At 53.3% G+C, this 20,000-nt stretch overlaps 2 protein-coding genes across 2 annotated transcripts in view; one reads left to right on the top strand and one right to left on the bottom strand.

Annotated features, from left to right (window-relative positions):
* Window positions 1–20,000, bottom strand: part of LOC126572578 (autophagy-related protein 16-1) — a 236,004-nt gene that overhangs the window by 195,052 nt on the left and 20,952 nt on the right. The gene's annotated exons all lie outside the window — the stretch shown is intronic.
* LOC126572577 (uncharacterized) overlaps window positions 10,350–20,000 on the top strand; it is a 26,010-nt gene continuing 16,359 nt past the window's right edge. The window contains exons 1-3 of the mRNA XM_050231991.1: window positions 10,350–10,738; window positions 10,840–11,000; window positions 18,343–18,544. Coding sequence (XP_050087948.1) covers window positions 10,350–10,738; window positions 10,840–11,000; window positions 18,343–18,544 — 752 coding nt within the window. The remainder of the gene's footprint in view (window positions 10,739–10,839; window positions 11,001–18,342; window positions 18,545–20,000) is intronic.

Here is a 20,000-nt window from a genome sequence, read left to right as displayed (position 1 = left end):
AGATGGCACCCGTGGTCAATGCGACGCTGGGGCGGGAGGACTCGGGTGGTACTCGATCGTAAATTACGTAACCATCTTTCCCTTCCCCCCCTTTTTGCGCTGATGCTACGGCAATCGATCGCGCTCGGTGTTTGTTAGTAGCTGCTGGATGGCCGGTCTGATGCATTCAGCGAACGGGAAAAGGGGGCCGCTGCTGTGATTGGTGTTAGATGGAAGAAACATTTAAATTATCTCGCAACCAACACAGCAACCTCTGAGGTCCGGATTGCTATCGCTACCGTATTATACCTCGAGCTCTCCAATCTCCAGCGCGATGTCCGTCGCAAAACGTTTGAATACACATAATTACCTCCCGCTCGGAATGGAAAGATATCTGCCTACGCGCAGCGTAGCATAAAATGCGTTGTTTCCGCGTGCATTCCGGCCTCTGCCGGACACTGGGGTGGGGGAAAATTCCCGCCAATAGCACAAGCAAGCTATGTGTCAGGACACCTAAATTAAGCGATCGTTCACCACCGATAGAACGATCAGCAGCACCAACGGGACACGGGACACCAACAATACATTCCACCACCACAACAACAACAACAACAACAACGAGTCCCTTTTCTCGGTTGTCTCAGAGTCTAAGTCTAAGCCGTCTTGGCTCGTCCATGGCATGGCGATCTGTGGCCACCGATGCGTTGCCACGACGGCGTGAGCCGTCGGTCGGAAACGTGATGAATTTCTTTCGTCTTTGGCCAACACGTAGCCCAGCGACGTTCCCCGTTTCGAGCTGGATCTTAATTAAAGGACAACGACGGCGATGGCGTCGGTGAGGTCGAGGTTGCTTGTCGCGACCTGCCAACACCTTATCGAGTGTTGACCGTCAAAATGCCCGTCACCACCACGCCACACCGGGTACTCCATTCATTAGGCGCACCACGTTCGGCCAACATATCACGACTCTGTGTTCCGGAGCGTGCGCTCGCGCGCGCACTCTGAACGTTCGGTGCCGAAGCGAAAGAATTTGCATTCCCTCCCGTGGTGCAGAGACCATGCGGGAGGACACGACAGGGAGAGAGGGAGGTGGGATTTTGTGAAATTGATTCGAGGCCAAGGAATGGCGGTGGCGCACGAGCGACCTCGTCCCTCGGAAAATGTGTTTCCGCGAACGCGACATGGCAAGAAGCGTTCGGTGGTTCTTCTCTCCGCTCCGCTTCGCGATCTGCGAACGTGAATCTTTCCGGATTAGGATTTCCCACCTATTCTTTTTTCCCTCCCCTTTCCGCCCATTCTTTGCGCCACTTTCCATCCGGGCAGACAAGCAAAGGGCTGCAAGCAAAAACACCGCACTACGAAACGTGGCCGTCGTGGCCGTTTCAGAATACCTCAGATCAGTTCAGAATACCTAATTAGCACTCGGAACGTCTTCTTCAAACGACTTGAACGCGATGCTCCTTAACACAGTCTCCAGCACTGCGGTGGAAGAATCGCCCAGCCCAGTCGTCAGTCATCGGTCGACGTCGCTGTCGAGATTTTCAGCCACCGAAAACCAGCTCCAGATCTGGACGCTGGTGGCCGCCGTTCTCACGAGCACTTATGGGACGCAACGGACCATCGCACACATCACCATCATCAACATCGTCATTGGCTGCGATGACAGATCACAATTTTAACGGTTTCTCATCGCGCCACTTAACCTACATCGAAGGATCCGGTGTCCACACAGAGGGCCATTTAAGGGCCGGCCGACGTCTGGGGTAATTTTTGATAAATTAGTGCGCTTATGCTGGCGGTTTGCGTTGGTTGCGTACGCCAGACAGGCAGAACCGCTAGGCCGCGTGGCACTCCGGTGCCCGGGACAAATGGCATCTCGTTACACACCCTTTCAACTGGCTGCTCCCAACACTGTGCCATTGTCCATTGAGAGGCATGGAAGGAACGATGGAGACACAATTGGCCCCCGAGAGTAGCAGCAAACCAATCGCATCTTGCCGGCAATGCCAATGTAATGATCGGTGAAATGAATGATCAAGCAATCAAAGCAAAGCAAAGCAAAGCCAAGCTGCCAGCCCGGACGAGGATACAAAGTACCGCACGGTGCGCGTCTGACCGACTGACCGGTTCCAGTCCACCCCATGGGAAGGGGCACGAAACAATGGGATTGACTGATCAATCATTTAGCATCGAATGGAACCCACTTCGAGCGCCCGGCCGAGCTTTATGACAATTCATCACGAACGTGATGCGTGTGACATGCGCTGATGATGGGGTGCGGCCATAGTTTTCCCGGGGACCATGGGGAGGACGATTTAATGTTGCTTTTGTTTCGAGCTGACCACCATAGATCGATGCATCATCGTTTGCAATGTACCGTTCTGTGCGAGAAAAGCAGCCCCCGGGGGAGGGACCGTAGTATGATCGTATCGATCGTCCAGCCAAGACGCGTAGCCATGATTGCCAATTTTCTCGCCCTCGGGCCGGCTCGTTTTTTTCTGTGGCTGCTGTGACGTGAGAAAAAAAAGGGAAAATGGCCGTCAACGACATCACAGCCCGGTTTGGTGCGATCAACTCTCTTTCGTTTAGCACCAGCAATAGCATAGATCTGCGATCTGCGACACACAGTTTTAATGAAAGTTTTTTTTTTCGTCGTTTCGCATTCCTGCCCCCGGAGTCCCGTACTAGGCGCCTGTAGCTGTAGCTGCTGATGATCGTGTTCTAATTCCCATGACACTCATTCATGGCAAGGCATGCGGCGGGCTACTATCGGGAGCGCACTCCACACGAACACGATGTACTCTATCGTCGCACAGCATTCAACAACTCCCTTGCACTCTCTGCCGCTATTAGGTATCGGTCACAATCGAAGAAGGGGAAGAAAAAAAAACCCCCGGGAACGGAATACACACTCTGGCTAGCAAGCATTGAAATTGGCTATCGGTGGGTGCAAATCTTCGCTGCACCCTGCACCCAAGTCCTGTGTGTGGATGGTGCTTTTTGGTCCAGGAGCAGCTTCCTCGCCGCCACCACCACGTTACGGGGCGCGAGAGTTACGACGAATCAAACGGCTCGCAAAGTATCGTACCGGCGCGATCGTATCGCGATCGGGTTTGGCAATCGTTTTCCCGTCAACCGGAGGCCCGTCGAGGATTCGCCGAGCAGAGCTACAGCGAGTTTGGTTTGGTTTTGCGAGCACTCCTGCTCCAGGTCGCCGTCGTCGTGATCCTCGTCGAAGCTCACGGAGAGTGGCCCTGTTTTTTGGCGCCAACCCTTGGTTTGTGTGTCAAGTGAAAAGACTCAATTGAAGATGTCGTTTAATTATTCATCTCATCGCCTTCCACGGCACGACACTGCCGGGTTGCTGCTGCACGATTGCTTATCGGCGGGGGGACCGAGTGCGATCTTTGAGTTCGATTCTGGCGGGAGAGCCATAAAGTAAAGGCGCTCCTGACCTTGCAGCCCACTTTCTAAAAGGTAGCACGCTTATTAGGGAACCGGTACCAGTGCCGTTCCGTAGTCCCGACAGAGACCTCTCTAAGGGTCACGAGAGGTAGCAAAGGATCGAGGATCTAGTGCATCGTTTGGTTTTATGTAAATCGACGTAATGGAAGTCCGGGCTGACGAAAAGGTCTTAGACCGATGGCCTAGAATCTGGGAATCTGCGGTTGAGTGACGGTAGCACGTTGCTCCCGCTTGTCCGACGAAATGGCGAAACGAAAATTACAACAAACTAATCCCTCAACACCTTCTGGACGCTGCGCCGTGCAAAAGCAGAACGGAATAATTAGAACATGGCATTCATTAGCACCCTTCGGTGGCTGGTCGGTCGGTACGGCAGCATAAAAGCGAAGCCACGAAGGCTACGCTGCTACCACATGAGCAAGCATTAATGTAACGATGCCACGACGACGACGACGACGACGACGACGACGACGAAAGCCACCTACAGTCTGCTGTTGCTGCTGCTGCTACTGCTGCTGCCAACCACCCGCTGCTCGGTAGCTCTATTAGCGAGCATAGGATACGTTACACATGCACGTGATTGCTATCGAGAGAATGTTTCAATAAGCAGGTTGTGTTCCCGTAGCAGCATGAGCATCAGCATCAGCACAACGGGAATTAGTGCCTTATCGCATGGCATCCATCGCGCTCGCTCACGTTGGCTGAACCACATCACCCAGATTCCTCCCGCAACAAAGTTGTCGAGTGGCGGCGGCGGTGGTGGTGTTTGGCGTGCCAAGCGGCACTCTAACGGGACGTGAAGGGTAACACATCGTTCGGCAACCAGGCTGTGTCCTCTCACCGCAGAGAGTTGGTTTTGGCACGCGAGACGCGATTTGAGCATTCCTTTCCGCATACTAACACCTACTGCTCGCTCCGGCACTACTCCGGCGGCGCTAGCGTCATCATTAACGGATTCTTCAACGGCCAGCACCAGCAGCAGCCGGAGCAGCAGGATATGAACAGGACCTTCCTCTCTTTCGTTATTCGCTCTTTTGTCCAATCGTCCTTACACCTCCGACGATGACGCACTGTGTTCACTCTCGAGAGCAATCTCGAAAAGACCGCCTAAAAAGGCCCCTTTGCTCTTGCTCGACCATTGAACTCCCGACCAAACGTGTTGCCTGCCTGCTTGTCTGGTCACTCTTGTTTTCTATCCGCACCGGGGGCAACAGCAGCAGCAGCAGCAACATTTGTTTGTGTTGTGGCCGTCGAGGATCATCGAGGATTATTTCCCCCCCCGGGGGGGAGGGACTTCCCCCGGGACACAAGGTCGATTTGCTATTATTTTCTTATCAAATTTGTTCATCATCCATCAACATCACTATCATCATCAGCAGCAGCAGTATCGTTGAGCCGCGGCTCATCGGCTACAATCAACATCAACTTCACGTCAAAGCACCCGCCAGCCAGCGAGCCAGTGTGCGCTCTCCTCCTCTCGGGCTCGGCCACTAGAGCTTTTGAATTCGCAACCACTTCAAACGGTCGAGCATCACTCATCGCGAAGTGGAGATCTTTTATGATCGGCTGCTATTACAGCACAAGATCACTTCACTTTTTATTTCATCGCCCCGACCCTTCCTGTGGCTGCTCCACCTCTCATTTCTATTCTTAGCTCTTATTGTTGATATTGTTTCGCGTGGAACTGATCCTCCCCCCTTCTCCTTGATCGTCGATGACGATCGCACGGGACCTCTATCTCATTAGCTTTCGGTTCGGTTGGAGTTCGCAAGCGGAAAAGGTGAGAGGATGGTTAGCCACCAGGTTGGGATCAGGTGTGTGACGGAGGACAACGATCGCTGCCCTCTCTCTCTCGCTCTCTCTATCTAACGATAATATAATAACTCATTAGATATCGTTACTTCTGGGCCGATCCGCAGCACGCTCCCTCCAACCTCTCCGGAGAGGGTTGGGTTCAATAAACTAGATTGTTATGATTTCCTCAAGCCGTACCATTATATTATATCTTCATTTTTCCCAGTTCCTGCGAGGCTCTCGCGCAGCTTTTTGTTTTGCGGAACACAACGCAGCAGCAGTACCTCTCGCGACCGTGATCGCGGTTCAGTGTCCGCGGTCCGGTTGGTTGGTGCTTTGCACACGTACTTGTCTCGCGATCCCGTCTCCTTCCTCCATCCCGTCCAAAAAAAAACCATCCACGCGATTGCGAACTGACCGACCGAGCCGTGGCCACTCCAGCATAATGTTCCGTGTGCGTTGACGGTGGTCGCAAAGCATGGCCACCACCATCACCACCAGCAGCAGCCTGGGCGGTTATGAAACTAAAAATAATAATCGCGCCACGAAACCGCGAAAACACCCAGCCAATGAACGATAGGCACTGAAGTTCTGGCCATGTCTAGCCGTACAACACATCGCAACCTGCCGAACCCTGACGGTTGTTGCTGTTGCTGTTGTTGGTGGCAGGCTGAATCCGTCATCCGGCGAAGGTCATTAGCCTTGACATTGGCACCGTCGTGGGCTGTGACGACCAAGTGGAGTGGAGTGGAGTGGAGTGGACTGTCGGTTCGCGTCGTGGGGTTCGCGGACAAACCTCCCCTCCAGGCACACACACTCGCTGCCTAGCGCACCGCAGAGACCGGTCATATGGTGCGACGGCGGCAGCAGCAGCCCTACCATGGAGCATAAATACATAAAAGAAAATTAAAGCAAACCTCCAGAAGCGCACTGGAATGTGGCCGCTAATAGGTCCGCTGGCCAGCCAGTCGGACTCCCCGGGGTCGTTGATTTATTTCTACATTTTTTAAGATCTTTTTCTCGTGCATGTGCGGCGTGGCGGGGCGCGACGTTAGCGTGGACAACATCATATCGTGCACTTCGTGGCCAGCAGCAGCAGCATCAGCAACAGGCATGGCTCTTGATGTTTGGTTTTGTTTCCTTTTTTTTCTCCTTCTGCTGACGTCGTTTCCGTTCGCATCCACAAGACACACGTCCAGAGTGGACATGGCGCAGAGACGCAGATGATGAACCTGTCTGTAGCGCGATCGTGCACCAGCGAGAGTTATGTGGTGTTCAAGTCCGATGGTCGAGGTGGTCAGTGGCAGCATCATAAGATTGCAAATGAGTGGTAGCAGTCGCGTGCATTTTAATGTCACTCATGCATTTCGTAATGAACCAGAATGGGGCCTAATTTCAGGACCAAAGTCTAGGGCAGACCGAGGGTATCTTACGTAGTGTGTGCCAATGCCAAGTGCATCATAATGAAGCGCCACTGGGCGAGAACCGTGCACCGTATGCTAACGCCAGATAGTGGTCTATTCGCAAAGGATAGAATCGATAACGTCGTGTCATATTTTACAGCCCATCAAAGCATTAATCACAGAAGTACTTGAGTTGCTCCTCATCAGCATAAAATCAGTCCACTTACGGGCAAAACGAAGAGTCAATAAGTTATCTCGGTTTGTCACGTGGAAATGGAGCGAATATTTTAACTCAGTCGAGTGGCTCATCGGAGTGAGGACCCCATTTTAGAACCTTTTATCATTACTCTTGTTTCCGCTGACCGTCACAACATCGCCGGCAGTGATTCGTGCACCACGTTTAAGCCGCTTAGTACTTACTATTCGAGGCAGAGGGGAAAGTGCAATGGGAATCCGGGAAAAATGCATTTAACCCGGCGCAGGTCAAAAGGATTAATCAAAGAAATTAAAATGCAACTTGTTACCATTCCCTCGGGACACACGCTGGCGAGGACGCTGAGGGAACGCCAACTCCTCTTCGTCACGAATATCGTGGCGTGGCGTGGTGAGGTTAGCTTAGGATGCCGAGAACCGACCCGCCTTGGCCAATATTGAACCAACAAAAACACACACAACTGATCGTTGCGGGAAGCGAAAAGTAAAGCAAACAGCGGAGCAAAGCAGCATCCCGAAGGTGAACGATAATTCTTCAAAAACCGACAGACAAAACAGTGAACAAACAACAAAACATGGCAAGGAACGCCGACGGAAAACATTGCACCGCGGCACGCCGGCGCAATGGAACTGGTGTCCTCGGGGTGTCTCCCGGGTTGAGATTGCTGTCACGCTTTCGCCCGCTGCTGCGGCGGCCTGGCCATGGCCCTCGCTCCGCAACAAGGCTCAATGCTACAATGTTGCCATGCGCATGCCGCGATCCCGTAGTGACAATGGGATGTAAACGCAGCAAGGGACTTTCCGCGACAGCGATCTAGGCCACAGGTGCCTGCAAGGCACCACCATCGCCACCACACAGGGGGGAAACCGGCCAACCGCCAGCATAAGCACGAAATTCCGGTCACCTAGCCGAGGCCGAGGCACAGCACTCCCACCACGCTGAGCTTCCTGGCGTGCGCCTCTTTCGGCACCAACTGGCAGCAGGATTAGCGAAAAAAAATAGGGAGATGAAAAAAAAACGCGAACAACAACCCAGAACAGGGCGCACACCACAGGACGCAACCGACGCTTATCTTTGTCCCTGGCCGTGGGCTACTGGAATCATTATTTGCATTCATAATCGCGGTGCCAGCGTCCACTCCAGTCCAGGTTGCTTGCAGTTTCGTTTTTCATGCTTCGTTTTCGCTCCCCCATCGGTCCCCGAATGGCGTTAAGTGGAGCGCGCACCAGCAAGCACAGTTACACGCGCCCGTTGGGGTTACCGTCGGAAAATGGGGTCTAAAGATCAGTCGATTTATTACAAACAGCCTGCAAACCGCCACCCCATTGCCGTGGTGGCTGGCCGTATGAGATGATTCTTATTCCGGAGGGCGAACAGGGAATAATTTAGTGGCTTTTTGTTTTTGTTTTTACGCCGTGTGCTTCACTTAGTTCTTTCCCCACCTCCCGACCAGCATCCAGCCAGGCTTTAGGCCACGCGAGTCTAGTGCTCCTTCTTCCAAACCCAAAGACCATTTGCTTTGCTAGCCTGGCCTGGCCTAGGTCCGCCCGTTTGCTGAAACATAATGCACCCGGAGTTCGGAGGGAAATTACGTCAATTACTAGCACTCGATGTGCACTTCCGTCTAGCGCGGCCGAGCGCGCCAGAACCCCCGTAGGGCTGTTTGCTTTCCGTCTAATGCATCACCCACCCCGCCCCGGCCGCACGGGTCGCACGAAAACTACCGGGAAACGGGAACGAAGGGTGATTCGGCCCTTCCCACAGTCGCCCGCCCTTGTTTGCATCTCACGTTAGCTATAACTGTGCGCTCGAAGCTACCGCCAAGTCCTTTGGTACAGGTCAGTGCCCTAGAAAATCACTGGAGGGCTCAAGGAATTGAGCAATCAATTAGCGCTGCACCACTGATGCCGCCAGCCACTGTCACATCCATCGGGAACGACCGACCGTTGCCCTTCAATAAATCAATCCTGGCGCGGATCCTGCGTGGCTCGGCTGTTTCCCTAATTAGGGCCTTCGTTGCACACCCGAATGCGCGAACTCTTCTAGCGATTCTGGCACATTCTGGCCCCGGTCCATTCATCCATTCACGGCGTGCCACCAAAAAGGTCGGTTGCGCATGTTGTTGGCAGGAAATGCAAATGATGTCTTACCGCCGTTCACGAACTTGTTAGTTGGTGTGCAACGAGAACGGAAAAAAATAGTAATACGAAAAGCAGAACCGTTGTCACAAGGTTCAATGAGAAACCTCACCAGCCGGAAGGCGTGCGGAATGTACTCACGTTTGCCTCACGATCGACCGAGGCGAATTCCCTGATCGAAAACACAGAGGTATCTCATTTTGACGATCTCATACGTGATCTCTTGGTGGCGGTGGTGGGTTCGACCTTTCCGACGCGTTTGTAGCAATCACGAAACAGGTACCGAGCGGGAGGTCTCCTTGCAAGTGCCATCTCCCGCCAATAATCCATGGGACTGGGATGCATGGGGAATCGGTGCTCATATCTATACGGCCCGTTATAGATTTTTGAATAGATCCCACAAGACACCGCGCTTAAACAACACAAGAAATGGCGATGGCAAAAGCACCACATCACGACGCGCGTTGCCACTCGCACTCTTACCAACGATCGACCCGGGGGACGGAACATTTCCGCATGCGAGAAGATAAATTGGAAAATAACAACATTTTACCAAGAGGCGGGAGGACGGAAAGCGGATGGTGTGGTGGCCTGAATGTTGCCATCCAGCATAACGAGCTCGCATCCCTGACATGTTTGGCACGCCGTGCGCAACTTCTTGGCACGCTTGCTCGCAATTCTCGTTGCGTGTTGCTAGCGAGGAAGAGGGTAAGCTCTCGTATATGGCATCGTTGGCACTCCATAACATTGAACACGACGTTCCAGAGGGGGGTTGTTTGTGGGCAACGAATCAAGCTTTGCATAAACTTCATCTTCGGTCATTGCTATCTCTGCACCACATAACGGAAGATCGAGAAGAAATCGATTGATTTCGCCACTTGCACTCGATCATCCCGGCCTAGCATCGTGTGTTCGATTGTTAATTTCTCTGCAGCATCGTATCAAGACCATTCGATCGCATCCCATAAACTATTTGTCTAGTGCAATCGATTATAACAACGACAACCGCTCTTGATTGAAAGCAAATAAATACAAAAATGATCAAGCAGCTCTGCACGGCGATCCTAACATGACCGATTGCAATCGAGACCAGCTTGTTCGTTACTGATTGCCATACTGATCGTAACTCCTGTGAGAATTCATATTTCCGTGGGAATGATACAAGCATCAAGCAAAGTATCAACCATCATCATGTGTTGACAAATTTAGATCGATCACCACCGTTCACCGTTCGCTGTTCTACGTGCCCGTCTGTCTGTGACAGATCCTTTTATGTTTTTCTCTCTTTCCCGATACTGATACGCTATCGTTTCTCTCGTTTCAGAGCAAAAAAGGCAGTAAACCAACAAGATCATCATGTTGCCAAGATCGTTACGTTCCGTGCTGCTGACGTGCCTGCTGTTGGCCTCCTCCCCGAGCATAGACGGTGCCAAGCGGCGCTCGCGACTCGATCTACCAATCTCCAAGCCGGCCGATGCCCCACTGGAAGACAACCTGGCCACCGCCTCCGGTTCCGAGCCGACGTTCGAGCGTGTTGAGGCACCGGCAGCGGTAGCGGCACCACCAGCGGCCACCGCCCCTATCACACCGGCCGTGGCCCCGAGTTCAGCGGGTACTTCCGCCGAAACCGAATCCTCAGCCAACGTGAGCGGAAGCGGAAGCTCCGAGAACAGCAGCCAAATGATCGACGAGTACTCGGACGAGGAGTGCGATCCTGACTTTATCGCTTTCGAGCTGGTCACCGGGTAAGGCACCGCCAACCGTCGCACATTTACTTACCTAAAACGAGAGGAAGGGAAAGAAGGAAAAAATAATGTTAACATGAGTTCTTTTCCCATCCCATCAGATATGTCTTCTCGGCACCGAACAAGCTGCTCGATTCGATGCCAGGAACGCTGATGTTGACCGACTGTCTCGAGGCCTGTCAGAACAATGATTCATGCGCGTCCGTCAACTACGAAACCGGCCTGTGTGTGCTGTTCTCGTCAAACTCGGACAAATTGCCCGGTAAGTTGTCCCAAAAGGGCCAGCCTCGGTCGACTTCGGTTTGATCGCTTGATTGCCCCCGGGGGGGGCAAGGTGGAATCGCGGTGGGTTGATGGGGCACATTTCGGAATCACCTTTCATCTCATCTACAAAGTGAGTTGCTGCTAGAGAAACACTAGGCACCAGCAGAAGAGCAGACAAAAAAAACAATCCCAAGGGACCCCAGAGCGCATCTTGGAATGTGTCCGACCCTTTGTGGTAGGGGCATTACGTTGCATCGAATGATTGATTTCAATCGCAGCGGTCGGACATTGGACCCAAGATAGATCGCGCTCTCTTTTTGCGCTTCGCTTTTCTCCTTTCTGCTGTTTAGAAGGTGGGGAAACCGTGGAGTTCAAACTGCTCCCCAACATTGTACACCGCGATCCCGTAAACCAACGGCGATCGCTTAGATGGGGGTCCCTCCCCCTATCGACCATGCCGCCATCGATCACTAGACTGCTGCTGCTGCGGCTGCTGCTGCTGACATGATTTGATACCCCACGGAAGGGCCGAACGGATCCGCGACGATCTTGATCTCGTTTGATGACCGTAAATGTGGATAAATGATGTCAGAAAGGGGTTAAAGAGATCGGAGTGGGGCGCTTTGGTGGACCGGATCCTAGGTCTAGAGAATCCGTTCATCCCGTGGCCCTCTAGAGAGAGAGAGGAAAAGGTGGCTAATCGAAAAGCAATTAACCTGATCAAATTAACAATAGAGCGAGCAGTAGACAAGATAACGTGCGCGACCACCCATTACGGACCCGGGGATGGGGGGAGATCGTCCATTTAACCCCTAATGACCTCACGAGAGCTACAGCTAACCCATCAAACAATAAGTACCAATGTTCTTACACTGCCTACTACGCGCTGACAACATAACAACTACCTCGCGGGCTGCTATGATAAGCATCCGGAAGACACGAAGAGACCACTGACTGACTGGCCATCAAATCAAATCGCCATATTGTTTTCGCCGAAAGAAAGCAAATTAAAAATTTACGACCGATTCCAAAACATCTAACCGGCCCTGGTTGATCTGACCAGCGCGATACACGGGGCCCCCGGACGACGACGACGACGACGACGACGACAACGAACTGGGATGCCAAAGATGTTTATCCACTCCCGGTCTCTCCCGCCGCTAAGGGGAAAGTTCCCCGGACGAAGACGGGCGGAAAACTTCGCGGAAAGCACCAACCTCGCCAGCATCACGAAAGGGGGGGGGGGGGGGGCAAAGCAGCGCATCAAAAACCGAACCGGGCGCGTTCTTTTCATCGTGTGCCTTCCTCGGTGCCCGGCAGACGCGCCACAGTGCGGTGCGATGCGGTGGTCATTAACTGATGCTTCAACACTTCTTTCAAAACCCAAACCAAACGGCGGTTCCCATCTATGCTGGGCCCCGGGGATGGGATGGCGGATGGATCGCCGGTTCGCCGGTTCGCCGGACTTGAATAGAAAGCTTCGAAAAGATGGATTCCAAAAGAACGGCCGGCCGTTCGACGACCGTATCCAGGGGAATCGTGATGGTTCCGACGATGGCGACGTGACACAGATTCGTCCGTCCGTTCCTTTTGGACTCATCGTTTGCATGGGCTCCCTCCTGGCTCCTGCGGCCAATAACGGTGCCTTTGCGCGCTTGGCGCCCGTTGTCGTGTCCCAGCGCGGCATCCGTTTCGCTTTCGCTCGATCGGTTGGCACCTTAGCACCACTCCTCCCGCGTTCCCGCTGGCAGATGGTAGATCATAAGTCATCGTAAGCTTCTTCCCCCGGGGGGCGAACAAGTGTGCATCAGCTGTGGTGTGCGGTGGGGACGCGATGGCGCTGGGTTTTTGATTTCTTCCCGAGGAACTGAGGAGAATACGGCGGAGAGAGAGAGAGCAGGAACGGGAGGGAGTTCTTGCGAATAAGCGAAAGTTGTTTGTGATCGTTCGCTCGCTCGCTCGTCCGTCGCTCAGCCCCCGTTTGGCCATTCTTTCTCCTGCCAAATCTAACCGATTGCCTGTCATCGCGAGTCGCAAACAAGCCAGCAAGGAAGCAGACACTGGGACCATTTCGGTGGCCGCACAGTGTCATGGACACCACCAGGAGCTGCTGGTGGCGCGTTTGTGCGCCTCATAAATTAGCCATTGTGAAGCTCGCTTCACTCTCGTTGGGATCGTGCACCAGCACCACGGTCCCGATCGGAAGATGCGCGCCATTGTGGTCCACAACCGAGCAAACACAAGCGACGGGGACGATACGCCAAGACGCCATGGCATGGGAATCGCCGGTCGACGGTCGTTACTGTGCTGTGCTTTTGTGTGCTTTCTCGGTGGCGCACCAACCACCCCGGTCCTCCCCGGTGTGAACAACATTAGGATCGGAACGCCGCCGATCGCCGAACGTCGTGAACGTTTCGCACGTCTGTTCTCCACCGTTTGACCTTTCGAACTGGCAGAAGCAAAGACAAAACAAACAAACAAAACGCGGGATAATAAAATTGTATCTCGATCCGTTGATATCGGTTAGCGAGCTCCCGCGAGGCAAGGAACGCGAATCGGTTCCGGCAGCTGCTCTTGGCACGCTGTGCCACGGTTCACTGGCCCCGTCCGCCGCCGGATGGCTTCTGACATATGGCTAATAAACACAAAAATCCCGATCATACGCGCTGCGGTCATAAATTATGCTCGTAACAGAGGGCGCGTGTGTTTTTTGCCACGATTCCGGACATATGGTATCCGCTCTGGCCACCGTCCGAGTGGTGCGTTGCTCGTCGTCAGATCGATCGTTTAATGTGGCGTGATTTATGTTGTGAGCCGTTGCGAAACAGACAAACAAACACGCTGTACTGCTGCTTCTGTTACGATCGCGGAACGACGGGTGGTGTACTGATCGCCTTGTTAGCAGCGAGCAACCGCACACATCGCAAGATCGTGGTGGTGATCCTGGGCAACGATGACAACGGCGAAGACAGTTGGCGGCTGCCAGGATTTTTTTTTTCTTATGCGAAACGATCCTCCAAGAGAACTTCTCGGGTCGTCGGTTCGCCGTTTTATGATCCTAATTAAGCGATGCACACCACACCACACACAAGCGGTGCTAGCATAAATCAACTGATCATACCATGCGGAGCAGCATGAGTGACCGGATGCCAGCATGATGCCTGGCATGATGCCAACGGCGGGAGGTCTTGTCTTTTCGTGAAGGTGGTTCGAGATTGTCGTTAGAATGCCCGACACCACCACCACCACCACCACCACCGCTACGATCACTGTTCGATCATTGATCGATCGATGGTGCAACGAGCAAGCGAGCGGCCGCCTTGTTTGATGTGTCCTCCCGTGCCACCCAGTGCCACCTTGCAGCAGCGACGAAGCAGGAAGCCAGTTCGCGAACCCGGGACGGCATGCTGACTTGTTTTTGAAATACGTTACCACAACACAACCTGCTACTGGTGTCCAATAATGGATGGGACTTAAATTCAATTATCCACTCCCCTGATCGGACCGCACACTGGGGTTTGCGCTGATCACGCAAACTGCATCAATGCAATGTGCAGCGGCATCGTGCACCGTTCCGGTCGGTTCCGTCCCGGTTTTTGAACGGCCGAGCCCACCCGCAGCTGGAGCTGGATCGTGTGCGAACAGAAGGAGGATGGTGCACACAGATCATCTGGTGGAAATGCATCGATCGCGCACCGCACCGCAGGAAGTGTGGCTTCCTTTTCGATCGCGTTTATCACGATACACCGCACGCAGTGTGGCGACCTCGCCGCCGATCAATAATTAATAATTTCTAATTAATCTTACCACGCAATCACGAATACGAAAGCGAAGACCACGGACTGGTGGCTGTGTACCGGGGTTTAATATGCAAATTCTTCTTCCGTTGCAACGCCTGAACCTGAAGTCTGTCAAAACACTTCTGTAAGTATCAGGCGGCGGCCACTTTTTTAACCACAGGTCGCTTTGTCGCACGAGATTTTTGATTTCCTTCGGAACAATGGCACTCAGAACAGGGTGCCGACCACAGAACGATTGCTAAACAAACCGCAATATGGTTGCCACTACTTGCTGCGCCACCGTCTGCTTTGCCTGCTGCGATTGATTTCCTCTCGACCTCGGACGAGTTGTACAACTGGCCGCTCGTGGAAATTGAAATGTTATCTCCATTTTACTGTCACCGTGTGGCGGCGGTGGTGGCAGTGGCCAGTCACCGGATCCGAAAAGACAAAGCTCCTGAAGCCACACAAACAGTTCGTGATCGGTGGGCTGTAGAACATAAATAAAAATTGGATCGCCCAAGGAATGGCACCTAGTGGAGCGGTGGAAGAACGCCCGATCGATCGTGATTGTGCATATATATAGTGCACATTCCCAGACCCGGTCCGGGGTCCAAACGCTTTTGCTAACGTTCTGACGATCTCGGTCTCGGTCTTGACTTTGACCCACGAAACGTGAGCTCGGACTGGAGCGCGGCCAACCCATCCGGGGGCTTCGCACGGTTCGTCGTTCTGTGGAGCGCGTACCGAGAGTCGGTTCGGATCGTGAGTCGGATCTTCTGCTGCCTGGCTGCCTAGTGCGCCCGGTTTGTTTGGTTTGTTAACTGGTCCAGGCCCGGGGGGTGCGATTGTCAAAAGATGGGCTCACAGTCGCCACGGCGCACCATACCGGTGCCAATGTCCTATTTCTGCCAGTCCACCAACTCCAGTTAACTCATTATAAGACCACGACCACGTTCGTTCGCATACGTTCACCCAGGGTACACCGTGGGCCGTGGGTTGTGAAGAGTGAAAGCACGGCAATGGAAAAATGGCTGGCTTCACACCAGCAGCCCGTCCGCCCTTTAATCGTAGCGCAAGGAAGCGACCGTTCCCGATTTTCCCAAGGCAGTCTGTGGCCATTCGGCGGTCGGGAAGATATCGGGAAGATGGTTGCACTACGAGATCTTCATTCCACTGGACCGGTCCGGACCGGGACCAAAGCGGAAGGGAAAACATGAATTCATAATTTATTTACCAACCGGACTGAAATCGTGGACACCTTCGGGGGCTCGTTTCCGTTCCGTCCCGGGACTACCCGACTGTTGGCGGTGGTGCACCCGGGACTGCAATTGCCCCCGAGCGATTCACTGGGTACACTTAATCAAATGAGGATAATGGAATCGGTCTAACAGGCTGGTTGGCTGGCTGGCTGGCTGGCTGGCTGGCTGGTTAGCCGGTTGGTTGACCTAACTCGTGCTTCCGGTGGTTACCATACAGCGTCCGTTTTTCCCGCTGGCTGCCTGTTTCGCGATCTGTAGACCTCGCATCGCACCAATAAACGCAGCAAAGGCTAATGATCATTCAATAGCGCCCGGCCCGGTGTACCAGCACCCTTTGTTGTGTTGTGTAAAAACGGAGTAAAACGAAGGTGAAACATTTCGAGCACGAGCATCATGTCTCTATTAGGCCCTCTCTTCCCTCTTCCAACCAGCACAACATCAAAGACTGGGTTGCCTCGTGGGCACATCAATCAGACAACATAAAACTGAAAGCGATTTGCCGCACAGTTTTACCGCCACGGATTGGTGCGCCACAGGATTAATTGCAAACGTCGATTTGTAGTGCATAAAAAAAACACGGAATCCATGCGCTCTACACGCCGCCAAAAGCCTGCACGATAACCTCCCGTGCGCCAAGGATAATCAAATCGTTTGCACCATAAAACACTCCGCGGCTTCCACTCCCGTCCCGATCCGGTCGTTGTCGTGCCATCGCTTTACGGCTTCAATAGCGGCAGTTCATTCATAAACATCACTCGACTCGACGATCGCGAGTGATCGCGAGCGAACGCTCGTGTTCGTGCTCGCGTTCGCGATGCAAACGCCGCCGTTCATTTACACCGCACTGGACCGGAGGCTGCATGCTGCTGCTGCTGCTGCTGCTGCAAACCCGGCACCACAAGTGCACGGAACACGGCGATCCGAAGCAAAGGCACACACAACTAGACAACCTAACAACTATCAAATTACCGCTAATAATACCTCATCCCGTACCCGGCCACCACCCCCCAGCTGATCGCGCGATCTGCTCCTCGATCGACAGCAATCTGAGCGGTGGGCGGCGGCGGCGGCAGCGGCAGTTTGAAGGATTGCAGATTTTCCCGGCAACCGGTATCTGGTGCTGGTGGTGCAGCACCCGGGAGGGGGCAGCAAGCCTCGAGATATTGTTTCATAAACGCGCGCAGCAGAACGATAATGAAATGGCTGATTAAAGGGTTCCTAAGGGACCAGCCTGATGGACCGGATCGACCGCGGACCATCGCTCGACAGAGAACGTGCAATTGCATGCATGCAGACATCGGTAATAATGCTCTGATCCATTATTAAAATACAATAGCTGGAGCAGCTGGAGTAGCTACTTACTGACGAGTTCTGGGCGCTCCAGGTGCCGCCAACAATCGCCGAGTGAGGCGCTCGATTGATTCACCGCTCCTGCTGCTGCAACTGTGGACTCCGGAGGGTGTTATCACTTTGCGCACAGCAGCAGCAGCAGCAGCAGCACCAAAAGCAGTTCAATTGCTACTTTGAAATCTGGCACACAACACGCCAGTCGCCGTTGGGCGATTTGAAATGGTAACGTCGTCCTGGGGGCTCTTTGGTTCTCCTTCCCTGGATGGAATCTGGCGTGGTGTGGTGTGGTGCGGACATCCTGTGGATCAATCAAGCGGCGGACGGTTACGCACGACTATCGCGCTAAAAATGGCTACGTTGCGCACAATGGCGGCAGGGAAAGGTCAATCCTCTGTTTCCAATCATGTTGCTTTCGTTCCATCAAACGGAGGCGTGTGCGTGCCCCGGGTTTCCGATTGTGTACTGAGGTTTTAGAAAATAGCACATTCGCTGCGTCGGCAGACTTGGGACGTCGGCGCCGTGGAAGGGAAGACACATTAGAAAGTGTTGCACACACGCGCGAGAGAGTACGCGCTCCGTGACGAATCCGTAGACCATCATTCGACCGTTGCGGGATCGAACACTTGAATTATCGGAGCACGGAGTGGGCGGAGTGATCGGCATTTCTTGAAAGTAAGATCCACGCCGCCCAAAGTCACTTTCTTTCAGAGCCCCTTGGTCATCGCTTTAGGATTAGATCGTTCTCGAGCATTCGCTGTCTCTCTCTCTCTGTAATGGGAAGGAGAGTGAACCGAAAGGGAAAATCAAGGAGTGCGTGTCAAGTGGCCGTCAACAGCCTCCACGATACGCATTAATATTCAAACATCCGATGATTCCGTCGATCCGTCCGATTGTTCTTCAAAATTAACAGCTTTTCTTCACTCTCTCCCTCTCTCCTCTCATCCTTCAGGTGCCCTCACCAAGTCCCAGTTCCCGGTGTTCACGATCTACGCCCAAAAGTCCTGCCTGAAGCTGCGACCGTGCGAGCGTGCCTGGTGCATCGACCGGGTGCAGGGCTACCGGCTGAACGGACACGTCAAGCGCACCGCCCAGGTTGTCTCACGTCGCGACTGCATCGAGATGTGCCTCGGAGAGAACGAATTCACCTGCCGGTAAGTTGTGTCAGAACGTGTCAGAACCCCGTTCTTCTACCCCACTTCGCGGGACCACTCACGCGAGATAGGAGCATTAAAATCAATGACAGCAACACTATTGTGTCAGTCGTCGTGGATGGTTAGTTCGTTGGTTGGTTGGTTGGTGGCGCAGCAACCCATCACTCAAGGCATTAATAAGCTCGACATCTTGCGCCCTCAATGATGAATGATAATCGTCGCCAATGGCCTCGTGCCTCAGCTTAGTTCTTTTTGTTCGCCAGCGATCCGATGATGGCCCTTTTGATCGTCCTCCGGCCAGTTCCAGTGGGGAGAGAGCTCCAGTTTAGCAATTTATTAAACCAAACGAACAAACGATACTTTGGTCCTCCTTTAAGACACGATCAACGGTTGCAAGTGCTCCAGATCGTCGTGAAATTCGATACGCATTCTCCCATCCCGGGGTAAACAAAATCGGATCTCAACCAACTTTTCCATCCAAACCAGCTACGCACCCCAATCGGTGTGCCAGAGTTAAGCCAATTAGAATTCCATTAACCACCTTCTTAGTAGTGATACCAGCTCCGAGCGCTCCTTCAAGGTCACGGCCAGGGGTCAAGATAGTTTTCATTTAGTTCGGAACCCCCGGGGGGGGAGACGACGACGTCTAAACACTCCATTTAGTGCCGGCCCGTCGTTGAAATTAACGTTGAGTCATCGCTCTCGTTAGAACGTCCGATTGATGGTCATGGAACGTCTTCCGCGACCACCAACACCACCACCACCACCTTCCCCTTTGTAGCGGGAAGGAAGTTCAAAGTTTGTTTTTCGGTTTGGAGCATTCTCCACGGATCCGGCCATCCCGTGCTAGCTTTTCTGGTGCGGCCAAGTCCAAGTTTTAGTCAAACCTTTCATCAGGATCGATCGATCGCCGGCCATTGCTTCTGCTTCTCGTTTATTTGACTGCTGCGACCATTGCCCCCGCCATTGTTTCATCGATCGGGGTGGAGCAAACGGATATGAACCCAAAACTCAACCGACTCTCGATGACTTTCAGTATGCGATACGCGATGGTCGGGCCCTGGCCAGGCTTGGAGTGCGCTCGCGCATCGCGCACTCAATTGAATTCGTGCCCGCTCGATCCCATCCCATACATTGTGTCCGAAGGGCACAGCATCCAGGCCTTTTGGATTTCCCGATTCCTGCTCATGCTTTGTTCGCGACCTCGCACCCCTCTGGGCGGAGGTTAGACATCTTTTTTTTTTCTCCTTTGGTGCGGCAGCATTGACGCGCAGCGCGCGCAGCTGTGTTTAGGTGTTGCACGATCATCGGGATGCCTCATTAAGGATCGAGTAATTTTGCAGCAGCAGCAGCAACGCTAGCTACCCACCAACGGCATAATGGCGTATGCGAAATGGGCTTCACCTATAATTATTAGAATATGATGTGCTGCCGTCGCTGTCTTCGCGCCCTCAAG

The sequence above is a fragment of the Anopheles aquasalis genome, chromosome 2 (genome assembly GCF_943734665.1).
Source record: "Anopheles aquasalis chromosome 2, idAnoAquaMG_Q_19, whole genome shotgun sequence".
NCBI classification, from domain to species: domain Eukaryota; kingdom Metazoa; phylum Arthropoda; class Insecta; order Diptera; family Culicidae; genus Anopheles; species Anopheles aquasalis.
The sequence above is the reverse complement of the archived record's forward strand: the minus strand, read 5'-3'. Positions and strand labels throughout refer to the sequence as shown.